This window comes from Dermochelys coriacea, chromosome 3 (assembly GCF_009764565.3).
Source record: "Dermochelys coriacea isolate rDerCor1 chromosome 3, rDerCor1.pri.v4, whole genome shotgun sequence".
Lineage (NCBI taxonomy): Eukaryota > Metazoa > Chordata > Testudines > Dermochelyidae > Dermochelys > Dermochelys coriacea.
Window position 1 is genome coordinate 9,901,696 of NC_050070.1, and position 15,038 is coordinate 9,916,733.

General features: G+C 51.2%; 2 protein-coding genes across 3 annotated transcripts in view; both read left to right on the forward strand.

Annotated features, from left to right (window-relative positions):
- Positions 1 to 15,038, forward strand: part of LOC119853480 (squalene synthase-like) — a 59,384-nt gene that overhangs the window by 23,803 nt on the left and 20,543 nt on the right. The window contains exon 1 of one of the 2 annotated variants that reach the window (XM_038396591.2): positions 14,293 to 14,522. The exons of the other annotated variant lie outside the window; for it this stretch is intronic. Coding sequence (XP_038252519.1) covers positions 14,421 to 14,522 — 102 coding nt within the window. The 5' untranslated portion in view covers positions 14,293 to 14,420. Of the gene's footprint in view, positions 1 to 14,292; positions 14,523 to 15,038 lie in introns of those variants that run through there. 2 annotated transcript variants of the gene reach the window in all.
- On the forward strand, positions 1,625 to 10,536 carry NEIL2 (nei like DNA glycosylase 2). Its single transcript, XM_038397199.2, has 4 exons — positions 1,625 to 1,735; positions 4,160 to 4,380; positions 9,004 to 9,200; positions 9,706 to 10,536. Exons 2-4 carry the CDS (start codon positions 4,226 to 4,228, stop codon positions 9,966 to 9,968), a joined length of 615 nt encoding a protein of 204 aa, XP_038253127.1. The 5' UTR covers positions 1,625 to 1,735; positions 4,160 to 4,225; the 3' UTR covers positions 9,969 to 10,536.

Below are 15,038 nucleotides of genomic sequence, written 5' to 3' on the forward strand. Positions count from 1 at the left end.
TCGGAGTTAACTGACAACTCTTACATACAACTTTGCATCAGAACCTGCTATGGAGGAATAAGGCTACTTTCTGAAGGTCTTCCTTTTCACAGGGACCCATTGCTCACAAACACAGAGTGCAGCGCTGCTGAAATCTCTTCCAGTTGTCTTCCTTATTTCCAGAGTTTTATCTCTGGTGGAGTCTTTAGCTGCTCTGTTCATCCACTCAGGTTATTATATTTAATTTCTATGTACTGCTGGTTCCATGTGGTGCTCAGTGATTACTCTGGCCCCAAGGTACTTGACAGAGACCCTCTTTTTTCAGTGCAACATTTCTAATCGTCCGTAGGTCTACAGAGACACAGGTTCAATTCCCTGCTCCAGCCCAGACTTCCTGGACAAGTTTGAAACTGTTCCAGCTGCTTCCGCATAACAGCACATGGGCTTCTGCTGAGACTTCCTGACTCTGAAGCTAAGTCACTTGAAGGTATAGTTCCCAATACGCATGATAGGCTGTGTGTGAATCAGAATAGAGGGCCTGGGATGGGAAGTGGACTGGACTAGATGACCTCTCAAAGTCCCTTCCAGTCCTATGATTCTATGGTAAGTTGGGGGGGGGGGGAAAGGAACAATGGACTGTGTGGGGGAGGGGGAGAGGGGGGGTACAGAATTGAGTGGGGAGAGAGTTTTGGAGAAGGGGGAGAGCTGATGGGATATGAGGATGGATTGATGTGGGTGGGTTGTTCATGGCCAATGAGAGCTGCAGCGGCAGCGCCTTCGGGTGAGGGCAGAGCGCAGAGTGATCTGGCCGCACCTCTGCCTAGGAGCCGGAGAGACATGCTGGCTGATTCTGGGAGCCACCTGAGATAAGCACCGCCCAGAGCCTGCACCCCAAACGCTCTCCCACACCCCAACCCCCTGCTCCAGCCCTGAGCCCGCTGCCGCACCCAAACTCCTTCCCAGAGCCCACACCCCCTCTTGCACTCTAAACCCCTCATCCCCAGTCCCACCCCAGAGGCTGAACCCCCAGCTGGAGTCCTCACTCCCGCACCCCAACCCCCTGCTCCAGCCCAAAGCTCCTTCCTTCACCCCAAACCCCGCCTCCCCAGCCCACACCCCAGCCGGAATCCTCACCCCCTCCCCCTGCACCCTAACCCCCTGCCCCAGTCTGGAGCCCTCTCCCGCGCCCTAAACCCTTCATTTCTGGCCCCACCCAGAGCCTGCACCCCCAGCCGGAGCCCAGAGTCCCACTCCTGCACCCCAACCCCCTGACACAGCCCGGTGAAAGTGGGTGAGGGAGAGTAAGCGATGGAGGGAGAGGGATGGAACAAGCAGGGGCGGGGCCTCGCAGAAGGCGCGGGGCAGGGGTATTGGGTTTTGTGCGATTAGAAAGTTGGCAACCCTACCACTACTCAGCTCCAGCTTTCGGCCTGATGGCCAGGGGCGAGGGCCTCAGGGGGAAGAGGAGGAGCCGGAGGCTCCTGCATGTGTCCCATTTTTGCATTTTGAAAAGGTAGGAAAGGCAAAAACCTCCAACAGCAAAGGAGGGAGGAAGTATGGGGGTGGGTGTACATCAGAGCGCGGAGGGGAAGTGGCTAGAGCTAAGTCCAGGGAGGGGCAGGAAGACAGCCCTGTCCTTCCTCCCCACCTGCCCACTGGCTAGCAGAGCTGCCAGCTGTGACGGGCAAGTGGGAGTGGGTAAGCTTCCTGGCACACTGATTGCTCTGGGAGGCCTTGCTTCTTCTTGTCACACTTGGTAAGGCAACTCCCATCTTTTCATGTATTTATACCTGCTCCTGTATTTTCCACTCCATGCATCTGATGAAGTGGGTTCTAGCCCATGAAAGCTTATGCCCAGATAAATTTGTTAGCCTCTAAGGTGCCACAAGGACTCCTCAGTGGTTTCTGGAACTCCCCTGGGGCAGTGCAGCTCTGCAGAGCCCCCAACATGGGCCAGTGCTTCACAGGCACAATCAAAGCCTAGACGCAGAGTTGCCGACACATCTCATGATTGCTGGCAGGCTTCTTAAAACCCGAGGGATGTGATTGCATGAGACTCTCTTCAGGAATTTGTTTATTATTCTGTGTTTGCACTTCAGTCTAGTGCCCTTTGGCACTATCCTAAGAAACATCATCACCCTGATCATGATAATAATAATTCTGAAGTACAAATATCAGCTTTAATTTTTAAATGAACATGTACATTTCTAGCCCTCACAATTGCACAGAAAAACTTGAAACCAAGAACCCGAGAGGCTCAAAAACCAGAAGACAAAGACCCCAACACTTTTTTCTACATCTCACGATGTTTCGGCTAATTCCATGATTTTCTGGAGCATCAGGATCTGACTCCCCTCTGCCCCCCTGAAATACGCAGACCAAAAGCAGGGCCCAATTAGTAACTCGGGGCTCGATTACTCTGGAGAGCTGTAATTAGGTATTTGACTGAGCGGGCCTGAAAAATGATTTACACTTCTGTGCGAAGCCCGCAGACGGTGGGGTGTGTGGAACTGGCAGGAGGGAGAGATCAGACAGTGGCAGTCCTGGGGTGGGGTCAGGCGTGGGACAGAGCGGAGGCTGGGATTAGCAGTGAGTATCAGTGATGGATTTTCTCACTAAGGACCTGAGGCTCTTCTTGCCTTCACTGCGTGTGACATCATCAAATTGAAGACCATTAAAAAGAAAGAGCCTTGGTGTTTAAGACCCCAGACTGCTTGGGTGGTAATAGGTGCAGCCCTGCTGTCCGCTGAGGACGGCCCAAATGCAGGGTGTGGGTGAGTGACAAAGACCCAACAGGAGGGACATGCAGGAAACTCCCAGTGTTGTGGGATTTCTTCCTACAGGGCTAATAACGCTCTCACCTCAGTGCTGGGGGTCTGTATGTCTGGTGTGAATTGTTCTCAGCAGTGAAAATGAGGGGTGCTAGATTTTTGGGGAATGTAGGGAGTTTTGGGGGTGAGATGAGTGCTGCCCCTTGAAACAAGGTCTGTGGGAGGGATGAACGCGATGGTTGAGAATGATATGAAGCAAACAAACTTGTTTTCTGATCTCTCCTCTCATGCGTTATCTGGCTTTGGTTATAGTAGTTCAGGGGTTCTCAAACTGGGGGTCAGACACCTCAGGGTGTTGCAGGGTTATTACATGGGGGGTTGCAAGCTGTCAGCCTCCATCCCAAACCCCGCTTTGCCTCCAGCATTTATAATGGTGTTAAATATATAAAAAGAGTTTTTAATTTAGAAGAGGGGGGTCGCACTCAGAGGCGTGCTATGTGAAAGGGGTCACCAGTACAAAAGTTTGAGAACCACTGTATTAGTTTGTTCAGCATCAAGTGGCACTAACTTTATTTTATTAGTTAATCTGGAGGGAGGCCGCATGTCCTCATGCATAGAGCAGGGAACGGGTGGGTCAAGACTCCTGAGTCCTATTTCTCACTCTGCCAACTCTCACTGATGTCCCAGGATCAAGCCCTCACTGACTCCTTTTAAGTGACAGAAGCAGGGACTATAAACACTGTGCAGTTCTGCAAACAAGGCCGTTTTGCTTCCTTGCTGTCACTGTTCAGATGGGCTGCACAATCCACCCCTCTGACTTATGGACTGTCTCATGCCAAAGAATTTTAAGGGAGAAATAGAGGATAGTGTTGGAGGGTGGAGCGGATGGCTCTCGGGGGCTGGGAATGATGTATAGGGCACTTCGCTTCTAGTTTCCCTGCTTGAGCCTGCTGACTGGAAGCTGTTACCATCTGCTGGCTGTTTGATGGTCTCAGCACAAGTTGCCCCATCACAAAGTATTAAACGGGGGCATGCCAATGGCATGCCAAGGTGAGGGAACAGGGAGGGTGGGACATTATAGCAGGGGAACCATGACTGTATTTTTTTTTATAATGAACGTGCTGAGATGAGGATAAAAGCCCCCTCCATTGAATCTAATGGGAGAGTATAAGCTTAAGCCAGAGTATTGCTGTTTGTCGCCTTGAGAAACACAGGCCAGGCTCAGCCCACTGCAGACTTTCCTGTTGCAGCTGGAGTTTGAGTGGGGAAAGGGAAAAGATCTGAGTGTTTCTGTAACCCTTCCCATATGGGTGAGGAGCATGATCACGGAAGTCGAGAGGACCAGGGACAATGGCCTGTTTATTTGCAACCGCATTTCCCTAAGCAATCACTGAGTTTATGCACCTCAGCTCTAGGGTGCCCTGCGTGAAACGCCCAGCGTGTGCACCTGCAGCTCCCATTGACTTCAGCCAGAGATGCCAGAAGGCCCATCTGTGAAGAGGTTCCAGTTGCTGACTGCTCCTTTTGTGGGGCAGGTAGTGACCAAGGTGGGAGGAAGCAGCAGGCAGAGAAACCTGAAGGATCTGAAAGCAATGAGGCTCCAGGACTCTCAGGTGAGCTATGCTAAAAGGCAGCCTTGTCTGGACATGTCAGCCCTGCCTCACAAACCTCCCTTTCCTTGCCTTCCTTGCACTGCTGATGCTGCAAAGGTGCAGGGTGTTGGCATATGGGCAAACCTACTGTAACATCAGGATAACCTCTCATGCTCAGTGTGGAACATGTCCCTAGTCTGCAGCTCTAAACAGATGCTGTATAGGCAGGCTTAGGCACAACCCACATGGCTACAGGACTAATGTGAAGGCACCTTCAGCTGTGAACAGTGGCCACTCTATATCAAGAAGGTTGAGCTCAGGGTCAGAATTACAGAAAGGGAGGGACATGGGGGAGCCAGGGTAAGCACAGGGAAAATACCCAGAATGCTTTGTTTTTTTACTGTTCATAACCCAGAATAAATTAATTTCCTAGTTGAATTTAAGTCAACAGGGCTTCACTGTCAAGGGCCAAAGCATCATTGAATGCCATGCAGAGGCCCACCAAATAATCACAGACTCATAGACTTGAAGGCCAGAAGGGACCATCATGATCATCTAGTCTGACCTCCTGCACATCACAGAACCTCACTCACCCACTCCTATAACAGACCCCTAACCTGAGTTACTGAAGTTCTCAAATCTTGATTTAAAGATTTAAAGTTATGGAAAATCAACCTTTTACACTAGTTTAAACCTGCAAGTAACCCATGCCCCATGCTGCAGAGGAAGGCAACCCCCACACCTTGTGTTTGCCAATCTGACCCAGGGGAAAATCCCTTTCATGATTCCAAATATGGTGATCAGTTGGACCCTGAGCATTTTGGCAAGATCCAAACACCTGGGAAAGAATTCTCTGTTATAACTCAGAGTCCTCCCCATCTAGTGTCCCATCACTGGCTGTTGGGGATATTTGCTACGAGCAGTCACTGACTGGCTACATGCCCTGGTAGGCAACCTCATCGACTGAATTGTGTTGTGACACCTGACCCGTGATGGGAACACTCTGAAGTTGTTGGCTCTGTTATACTGTCTCCATTCTCTCTCCTACCCCCGGTTGCTGAGATGGAAAGTTTCACTCTTTCCTTCTACCTCCCTCCTTGCTGAAAGGGAAAGGGAAGCAGGGGGAATTCTAGTGGCTCACCAGTTTGTTTTTTTTCCCCCTCCCTTGTACCTTCCCCAAGCCCCAGAGGTGAGGGGTGGAAATGCAACTCCTGAACCCTTCCCCAGTGAGTGTGCTCAGCTCTGCTTGGTATGTATCCAGCAGCAGGGGATTACTCCTGTGATCTGTGCTCCACCCGAACCTGAGGCCAAGCGAGCTGACCTGGACCAGGCCTGCAAAAGCTACATTCAGAGTATGTCTGCATTGCCAAAAAACCACCTCCACCTGCCGCAGTGAGCCCGGGTTGACGGACATGGGCTCGCACTTTTGGGCTAAAAGTAGCAGTGTAGATGATGCCGCTCAGACTGCAGCCCAGGCTCTGAAACCTGGCGAAGGGGGTAGGTTTTAGAACCCAGGCTCAGCCCAAGCGGGAATGGCTACACTGCTGTTGTTAGCCCCATAGCACGAGCCCTGCGAGACCGACTCAGTTGACATGGGCTCTGGCACGGTGATGCAGGTTTTCCTTTTCGTTGGCAGTGTAGACGTACCCATAGATGCCTGTACTTGACAAGCAGCTTGAAAGCTACAAGCTGAGCACTGGTGCATTAAACAGGGATGAGATTTCAGTGCAATATTTAACTCTGGCCACTGTGTCCCTCTTAGGGCTGGGCTGTGGGCAGCTGGGTGAGCCCTGGTCAGTTGGCAAGTTGCAGTCAGGAGACAAGTAGCAGGGTCAGGAGCAAGCCGGGTCAGAATGCCAAGAAGTCAGGATTGGGCACCCAGCTGCAGACGGCAGGTAGATAATCTAGCAGGGTCAGAGTCAAGCCAGGTCAGGATACCACGAAGTCGGGGTCAGGCACCAGGTTACAGACTGCGGTCAAATAGCAAAGTCAAAGACAAACCAGGGTCAGAAGGCAGACTCCTAGGTCTTTCGCAGGCAAGCTGGTGGGCAGTGTTATTGTCCAGGCAGCTCGTCATGCTAACTTCCGGGTTTAAATACTGGTATTGGCCAATCAGTGGGCTGTGAGGGGCCACCACTCGGGCTTTGGTGGGCGATACTTCCTGCCAAGCCTAGCTTCACAGTGTTCTCCAGTGGGAGCCCAGCCTGTGGCAACGTTGACACATCAGAGGTCCAGAACCACCCCCATGGCCCCACGTTCTATCTGGACAGGTTCTTACAGTCCCAGATCTTCCATGGGAGACCCTGAAGCAGGGTTAGAAACCAGGCATTCTGGGCAAAATCACTGAAGTCTGCTGCCCATTCCGGCAATCTCCCTGCAACACTAACAGATATGTACAGGTGCATGAGTCTTCATTGGCTTGGCTGGACATTCCTTCCATCAGCTGCGGGTGACTCCTCTCCTCAGCTCAGACTAGCAGAACTGACCCAGTCTAGCAATTGCTGTAGCCAGTTCAGTGTTAATGAAGTCCCTGAACAACCCCCCATCCCCTTTGTATCCTCTTACAAACGATTAAGGAACACACAAACCTTCAGAGATTCCCCTGCTTACATTTATAAGCTACTCTAAGTTCAGGACTTGACCTAAAGAAATTGTCACACATTTAAATTCATGCTGCCAGGAATGTAGACCAAAGCCCACAATGAATATGCACATTACTTCCAGCATGGCTTTGAGATAGGGGATAGGGATTCTATCCCATCCTGGCCAGATCTCTTAGTAACCAAAAGTAACGTTCACTTGGCAGCTGTTTGATGGTTTAAGCACGTGAGATTAGTTTGGCCTTAGCCCATTTTTCAGTAAATAAGGATAAGGGGAACAGAGAGGAGACCTTTCCTCACAGCCGAGTGGAAGAGGGGAACTGCTGGAGAACCATTAGGTCATCAGAGTCTGAAGTCATCCATTGTTATGTCAACACAACCCCACAACTTTCAGATGCCAACTTTCAGCTTTCCCCAGCGGTGCTCCACCCGCACTCCGCCCGAAACCCCTATCCCACCCCTTCCCCAAGGCACCCTGCTCGCTCTGCCCCCTCCCCGGAGCACACCCTGCCCTTGCTCCACCTCTTCCCACCCCCGATCCTCCTCCTCCTCCCCCCCCAGCGCCCCCCGCCTGTCATCGAACAGCTGATCCGTGGCGGTAGGGAGGAGCTGATTGGTGGGGCCCACTGAACAGCTGATCGGCGGGTGGCTAATGGGTGCTGAGCACCCTCTATTTTTTTCCCATGGGTGCTCCAGTCCTGGAGGCAACGTCACTGCTTCCATTGTGTCTGCATTAGGCTTCCTAGGGTAGCTGTTCCAAGCTGAAGGACCTCTTCAGCTTTTAAATGATATACCTGTCATGTACTTCCTGCACACAGCAGGCTGCAGGTCTGCTATTAGCAGGTCAGGCTTCTGTGTCAGATCTAGACTGACAACAGAGCTTACCTCTCAGAGAGATACACACCAGAGGTGTCAGAGTAGCAGCCGTGTTAGTCTGTATTCGCAAAAAGAAAAGGAGTACTTGTGGCACCTTAGAGCTCACGAAAGCTTATGCTCTAATAAATTTGTTAGTCTCTAAGGTGCCACAAGTACTCCTTTTCTCTTTACACCAGAGGTGCTCACTATAAAAGATCCTTTAATGCTCTCCCAGGTATAGCTCGGGTTAGCATACACACAAATTGAATCTATTTCCCCATGTTAAGTATCCTCAAACCTTCTTGTCAACTGTCTGAAATGGGCCATCTTGATTATCACTACAAAAGTTTTTTTTTCTCCTACTGATAATAGCTCATCTTAATTAATTAGCCTCTTAGAGTTGGTATGTATATCTTCTTACTATATGTTCTATTCTATGCATCTGATGAAGTTGGCTGTAGCCCACGAAAGCTTGTGCTCAAATAAATTTTTGAGTCTCTAGGGTGCCACAATTCCTCCTGTTCATAAATAAGAGGTTTCAGAGTAGCAGCCGTGTTAGTCTATATTTGCAAAAAGAAAAGGAGTACTTGTGGCACCTTAGAGACTAACAAATTTATTTGAGCATAAGCTTTCGTGAGCTACAGCTCACTTCATCGGATGCATTTGGTGGAAAATACAGAGGGGAGATTGATATAAACACACAGAGAACATGAAACAATGGGTTTTATCATACACACTGTAAGGAGAGTGATCACTTAATATAAGCCATCACCCGCCTCTCCTCCTCTGCAACACTCTAAGTATTTTTCTGGTCACTACAGTATATTGTCCCATCTCGCTCTGAATGACTGAATGCAGTGTTGTGTCTGGAGTAGTAGATATGGGAAAACACAGCAGTGCTTACAAGGGGGTCCAATCCTGCCAAGTGCTGAATGCCCTCAACTCCCATTGATTTCAGAGGCTGGGGTACAAAGTCTCAGCAATTGACCCTGCTAGCAAATATATAGTGCTTTCCCCTCCTTTTCCACCATTTCTCCACCCGGTTCCCACTGTTTTCCTTGGTCGCCAACTTTTTTTTGATCCCCTTCCTCCCATCTCTACACGCCCATTCGGCTAGATTGGAACATGATTGTTCTTGTAATGTTTCTGGATTGACACTGCAAAGCCAGGATATTCTCACTCTAATTTCCATCCTGTTTATTGTAGGTTGGTTCTGCACTTCAACAGCAGTGGCTTCCTCGTCTTTTACAACTGCCAGATCCACTGGTGCACCTCTCCCACTGTGGAACCTGCTTCTGACATCCTGTCTCCCAAGTTCCACCGGGGGCAGGCCTTGGCAGCCCTTCGCCAGCCGATGCCCATCTGCTACACCCTTCTGGACCAGAGATATTTCTCCGGTCTGGGTATGTTCCACCAGAGAGGGGAATACCCTCCAGGAATAGTGATATTTTGGCCCAGTTAGAGGTGGGTCTCAGATTTATTAGCTGCAAACCCCGCACGTTAAATGTTAGCTTTGACACATGGCTTCTTATTCTTGATATCCCCTGATATCTCAGCTCTTTATGAAAACAAACCTGTTAGGACTTAATTTTCATGAGTGCCAACTTCAATGGGAGCTGTAATTGCTCAGCGCCTCTGAAAATCAGGCTCTTAAATTTCATAATCCCGCAGAGAGGTAGATGAGTATTAGTATTATCCTCTGTACAGACAGAGAATCAGAGGCACAGCGAGGTTACCTGACTTCCCCAAAGCCACAGGGGGAGTTGGTATCATAGGCACAAAGAGAGGTCAATAGCTTCTTCCTCCTAGACAAGCACTCAGACCACTAGACTGTGCCTTCTATTCATGTGATCGGTTCTCACTGTTGCACCTGTGTTTACGAACTTCTCTTCTTGCCCCATGTGCCAGGGAACATCATTAAGAATGAGATCTTGTATTTGGCAAGGATCCACCCATTATCGCAAGGCTCATTCTTGGCTCTCTCAGATCTTGAATCCTTGCTGGATCATGCTGTTCAGTTCAGCACAGACTGGCTGCATAAGAAGCTGGCTGGAAAAGGATTACACTACCGGATCTACCTGAAAGAAAAATGTCCTCTTGGGCATGAGGTGATGCAGGGAACTTTTGGGCCCCAAGATGGGTTTAAGAGGCTTAGCTGGTGGTGTGCTTAGTGCCAGCCTCTAGTACCTCCTGAAGGGAATGACCCCAAATCGCTTAAACACTGAGTGAACAAATATGCCAGCCTTAATGTGGATTATGAACACGCTCTCCTGTTTTGCAGCACATTGCCTTCTGGTCTTTTTGTGACATGCCGTCAGTTGTACTGAGCAGAAATCACTTGTCCCGGAAGGCAAAATGTGGAGAGAAAATAGAGCTTCGTTAAAAAGAGAGGGGATGTTTTTGTGATGCTCCCAAGTCCATATTGTTCTATGAAGAGAAATGACGCAAACAGTAGTAGGTGTAAATCTCCCCCAGAAGTTAGGAGTTGTAGCCACTGAGATATTTGGCACCTTCTGATTTGCTGATGTAAAAAGTTTAATATGTTCAATTTTTCTTCTGCCAGTGAAGCAGTATAAATAATGTCAGGGTGATTGTCTTGTTTGTTTGACTGTTTTGCAAGCCTCCGGCCAAACCAATTGGCTTGGAAGAGTAAGTCGGGGCGGGCAAACTTTTTGGCCTGAGGACTGCATCGGGTTTCGCAAATTGTATGGAGGGCTGGTTAGGCGAGGCTGTGCCTTCCCAAACAGCAAGGCATGACCCGGCCCCTGCTTCTCACCCCTGATGCCCTCCCCCCAGGACTCCTGCCCCACCCTATCCCCCATTCCCTGATGGCCTCCCCGGGACCCCTGCCCCATCCAACCCCCCGCTCCCTGTTCCTTGACCGCTCCCAGAACCTCCGCCCCTGACTGCCCACCGCCGCTCCATCCAACCCCTTCTCTCATTCCTGACTGCCCCCCCAGGACCCCTGCCCCATCCAACCCCCCCTTCTCCCTGTCCCCTGACTGCCCCTGGAACCCCAGCCCTGACTGCCCCCCCATCCTCTGACCACCCCTATCCACACCCCTGCCTCCTGACCACCACCCCTGAACTCCCCTGCCCTCTATCCAATTCCCCCACTCCCTGCCCCCTTACCACACTGCCTGGAGTGCTGATGGCTGGCGGCGCTACAGCCGAGCTGCCCGGCTGGAGCCAGCCATACACCGCGCACCACAGAGCACCAGGTCAGGCTGGACCCTGCAGCTGCGCTGCCCCCAGGAGCTCGCAGCCCCGCCGCCCAGAGCATGGTGCCAGCTGCGCAGTGGGTTGAGGCTGCGGGGGAGGGGGAACAGCAGGGGAGGGGCTGGGGGCGAGTCTCCTGGGCCAGGAGCTCAGGGGCCAGGCAGGAGGGTGCCGTGGGCTGGATGTGGCCCACGGGCCGTAGTTTGCCCACCTCTGGAGTAAGTAATGGGAAGTGGAATTTTTCTCCCCTAAGCCAGCGATTCACGTGCAGCCGGCTTGATGGTGCTTAAGCATTCTTATGACCCTAACAGCTTGGCATCTGGTGTGAAATAAGATGCTCTTGGTTCAGTTCCATGTGGACACATGTTCACATCCCAAACGCTGGCACCTTTATTGGCACGCTCAGCCAAGAGCCCATGGATAGAAGTGGTCCTTCCAGCTCAGGGCAGAGAGGGGAAAGCTTTTACTACAACTGCCTGTGCCAACTTCTGACACAAGGCTGTGGAGCTCTCGCAGTTCAATGAGAAACACTTTCCTGCCTGTGCTTTTGGGAGAAAGAAACACCAGCCTGTGCTTTTGGGAGAAAGAAATCGTAATCTTGATCAGCTTTAAGATGTTACAATCACCTCATTTGCATCATGGCTTAGATCCGACCTACATATGTGCTCACCAGGTGCTGAAGCTGCTGCGTCAATTATTTTTAAGAGGCTGCGTCCATTCCCAAAGACTTTGACTCAGTTTATAAGAAATAATCCCGATTTCCTAACAGGTAGGCAAGACACTCCCTAAACTTGCAAACTGCATCACTTGCTAGCCTGCCTCAGGCAAAAGTTTGAATGAACAGAAGAGGCTACCTTCCACCCTGGTGTAACTTGACTTCAAAGGGGTAACACCAGGGCTGATCTTGGCCCATGGTCTTTATACTTTGCAACTAGACATTAATAAACTTGGGCTGGATCAGACCAATAGGGTGGAGAGTGTGTCAGAGTCAAAGGTCTCCACTGGGAACAGCCTGCCTCCAGCCATTCCATATTTGCTGACTGTGACTGCTGTGGCAGCGCACAGGGGAAAAGGCTCTCTTTCGCTTAAACCCTGATCCAAAGCCCAGTGAATCCAATGGGTTTTGGATCAGGCCTTAGCTAGACCCTAAATATGTACAGCTGTATGAACCAAAAGCAACAACTCAAAGTGCACTGGGAAGTGACGGGGAAGCCAGTGCTGTCTGTGGAGCACTTAATGGGCCTCCTCCATCTGCCCTACCAAGTGGGCTCATTGAATTCTGCACCCGCTACAGCTTCTGAGTGTTCTTCAGAGATAGCTCCTTGTAGGACACGTCGCAGGAAGGCAGCCTGGAGGTCAAAATAACCTGAATAGCTGGGGCTTGATCTGCATCTGAGAAGCATGGTCCCAGTGGTCACGCTATCCCACGGATGGAGAAAAGCACAACAGGCCACTGAAACCACCCGGGACTCCTGGAACAAAGAAGGCTCCAAAAGTGACACTCTCTTCTATTAATAGTTCATATTTAGTACAGAGCAGAAACATTGGTCAGAGGAAATGATACATGAGCAATGCAAATCTTCATGACTTAAAGTATCAGAGGGTTTCGGAGTAGCAGCCGTGTCAGTCTGTATTCACAAAAAAGAAAAGGAGTACTTGTGGCACCTTAGAGGCTAACAAATTTATTTGAGCATAAGCTTTCGTGAGCTACAGCTCACTTCATCGGATGCATTCGGTGGAAAATACAGTGGGGAGATTTATATACACACACAGAGAACATGAAACAATGGGTTTTATCATATACACTGTAAGGAGAGGTTTCAGAGTAGCAGCCGTGTTAGTCTGTATTCGCAAAAAGAAAAGGAGTACTTGTGGCACCTTAGGGACTAACAAATTTATTTGAGCATAAGCTTTCATGAGCTGCTGTAGCTCACGAAAGCTTATGTTCAAATAAATTTGTTAAGTCTCTAAGGTGCCAAAGTACTCCTTTTCTTTTTACTTCAAGGCAAGTGATCACTTAAGATGAGCTATTACCAGCAGGAAGGAGGGGGGGAAGGAGGAAAACCTTTTGTGGTGATAATCAAGGTGGGCCATTTCCAGCAGTTAACAAGAACCTCTGAGGAACAGTGGGGGGTGGGATGGGGGGAGAAATAACATGGGGAAATAGTTTTATTTTATGTAATGGTCCATCCACTCCCAGTCTCTATTCAAGCCTAAGTTAATTGTATCCAGTTTGCAAATTAATTCCAATTCAGCAGTCCCTCGTTGGAGTCTGTTTTTGAAGTTTTTTTGTTGAAGGATAGCCACCCTCAGGTCTGTAATCGTGTGACCGGAGAGATTGAAGTGTTCTCCGACTGGTTTTTGAATGTTATAATTCTTGACGTCTGATTTGTGTCCATTCATTCTTTTACGTAGAGACTGTCCAGTTTGGCCAATGTACATGGCAGAGGGGCATTGCTGGCACATGATGGCATATATCACATTGGTAGATGCGCAGGTGAACGAGCCTCTGATAGTGTGGCTGATGTGATTAGGCCCTATGATGGTATCCCCTGAATAGATATGTGGAAACAGTTGGCAATGGGCTTTGTTGCAAGAATAGGTTCCTGTGTTAGTCGTTCTGTTGTGTGGTGTGTGGTTGCTGGTGAGTATTTGCTTCAGATTGGGGGGCTGTCTGTAAGCAAGGACTGGCCTGTCTCCCAAGATCTGTGAGAGTGATGGCTCGTCCTTCAGGATAGGTTGTAGATCCTTGATGATGCGTTGGAGGGGTTTTAGTTGGGGGCTGAAGGTGATGGCTAGTGGGTTCTGTTGTTTTCTTTGTTGGGCCTGTCCTGTAGTAGGTGACTCCTGGGTACTCTCCTGGCTCTGTCAATCTGTCTCTCCACTTCAGCCCCTGGGTAGTGTAGTTGTAAGCAGGGGACTGGGGGGGGGGCTATGTCGGGCAGGGCGGGGGCAGGACGCGCTGCCCCCGGGGTGGGTTGCGCTCGGGCTGTCGGAGGACCCCGGTGGGGCCGCCACACCGCAGCCTCCCGGTCTCCGAAATGAGCCGCGGCCTCTTTAAGAAACCCGGCGCCCGTTCCTCGCCTGCTCCCCTCGCGAGGGACGGCTGGGCGGTACCCCCCCCCTCCGGCAGCCAATCAGAAGAATTCGACCTCCGTCACACCAGCCCCGGAGCCGGCCTGTTGGCCCGCGTCCTTCTGGTGCGAGAAAGGGGCGACCAATGAGCGCCCCGTCCACCCGCGGAGCCACGAGCGCCGCACGCTGATTGGCCGGCGTCGGCGGGGCCGCGTCTCTCCGCGCCGCGCAAGGGAAGATGCTGCGGCCGGGCCGGTTGCTGGGCAGAGCGGGCGTGGGGAGCTCTCCGGTGCGCGAGCCGCCCAGCCCCGGTGCGCGCGCGGCTGCCCATGGAGCGGGTGGGGCAGTGGCTGGGCCGCCCCCGGGAGCTCTACAACCTGCTGCGGTTTAAGGTGGGCGGCGGCGCGGCGGTGATGGCCCCGCTGGACCAGGTGAGTAGCGCGGGCGCGGGCGCGGGGGCGGGGGGGGGGGGTCTCGTCTCTCTGCTTCCGCCCAGCCAGCGCATCTCCCCAGCCTCTCTCTGTGTAATACGGGCTCCGTGGGACGTGGCCCACTCACTTCCCAGGCCCCTGCCGGGCCACCTAAAAAGCCTCCTATAATCGCCTCCCTGCAAGCGGAACCCTGCACCTGCCCCGTTGAAATCAGGGGGGCCCTCTGTGGGTACAGGGTGCTGCCCACAGGGCTCATGATACGCCTGGGGCTGTAACCCAAAGGTTTAAAATCCAATCCTGCGCACGATTATCTGATCTCTGGTTAACCACAAATCGGGATTAATTGAAAGATCAGTCGTGTCCCTTGGAAAGCAGCCTGCTCTGTGTGTGCATTTATCTCCAGCACTCAACTTCTGCAGCGCATTTTGGAAGATCAGAATTGTGCCGCATCTGGCACGCGCACATGTGCAGAGCCTCATTGATGTCAGGTTTCAGAGTAGCAGCCCTGTTAGTCTG

Excerpts from the sequence above, each read along its gene's own strand:
- NEIL2 (XM_038397199.2), top strand. The coding sequence starts at position 4,226 with ATGCCAGAAGGCCCATCTGTGAAGAGGTTCCAGTTGCTGACTGCTCCT. Across the intron at positions 4,381-9,003 it reads CAGGTGAGCTATGCTAAAAG|GTTGGTTCTGCACTTCAACA; the intron begins GCAGCCTTGTCT and ends TGTTTATTGTAG. Across the intron at positions 9,201-9,705 it reads GAGATATTTCTCCGGTCTGG|GGAACATCATTAAGAATGAG; the intron begins GTATGTTCCACC and ends CCCATGTGCCAG.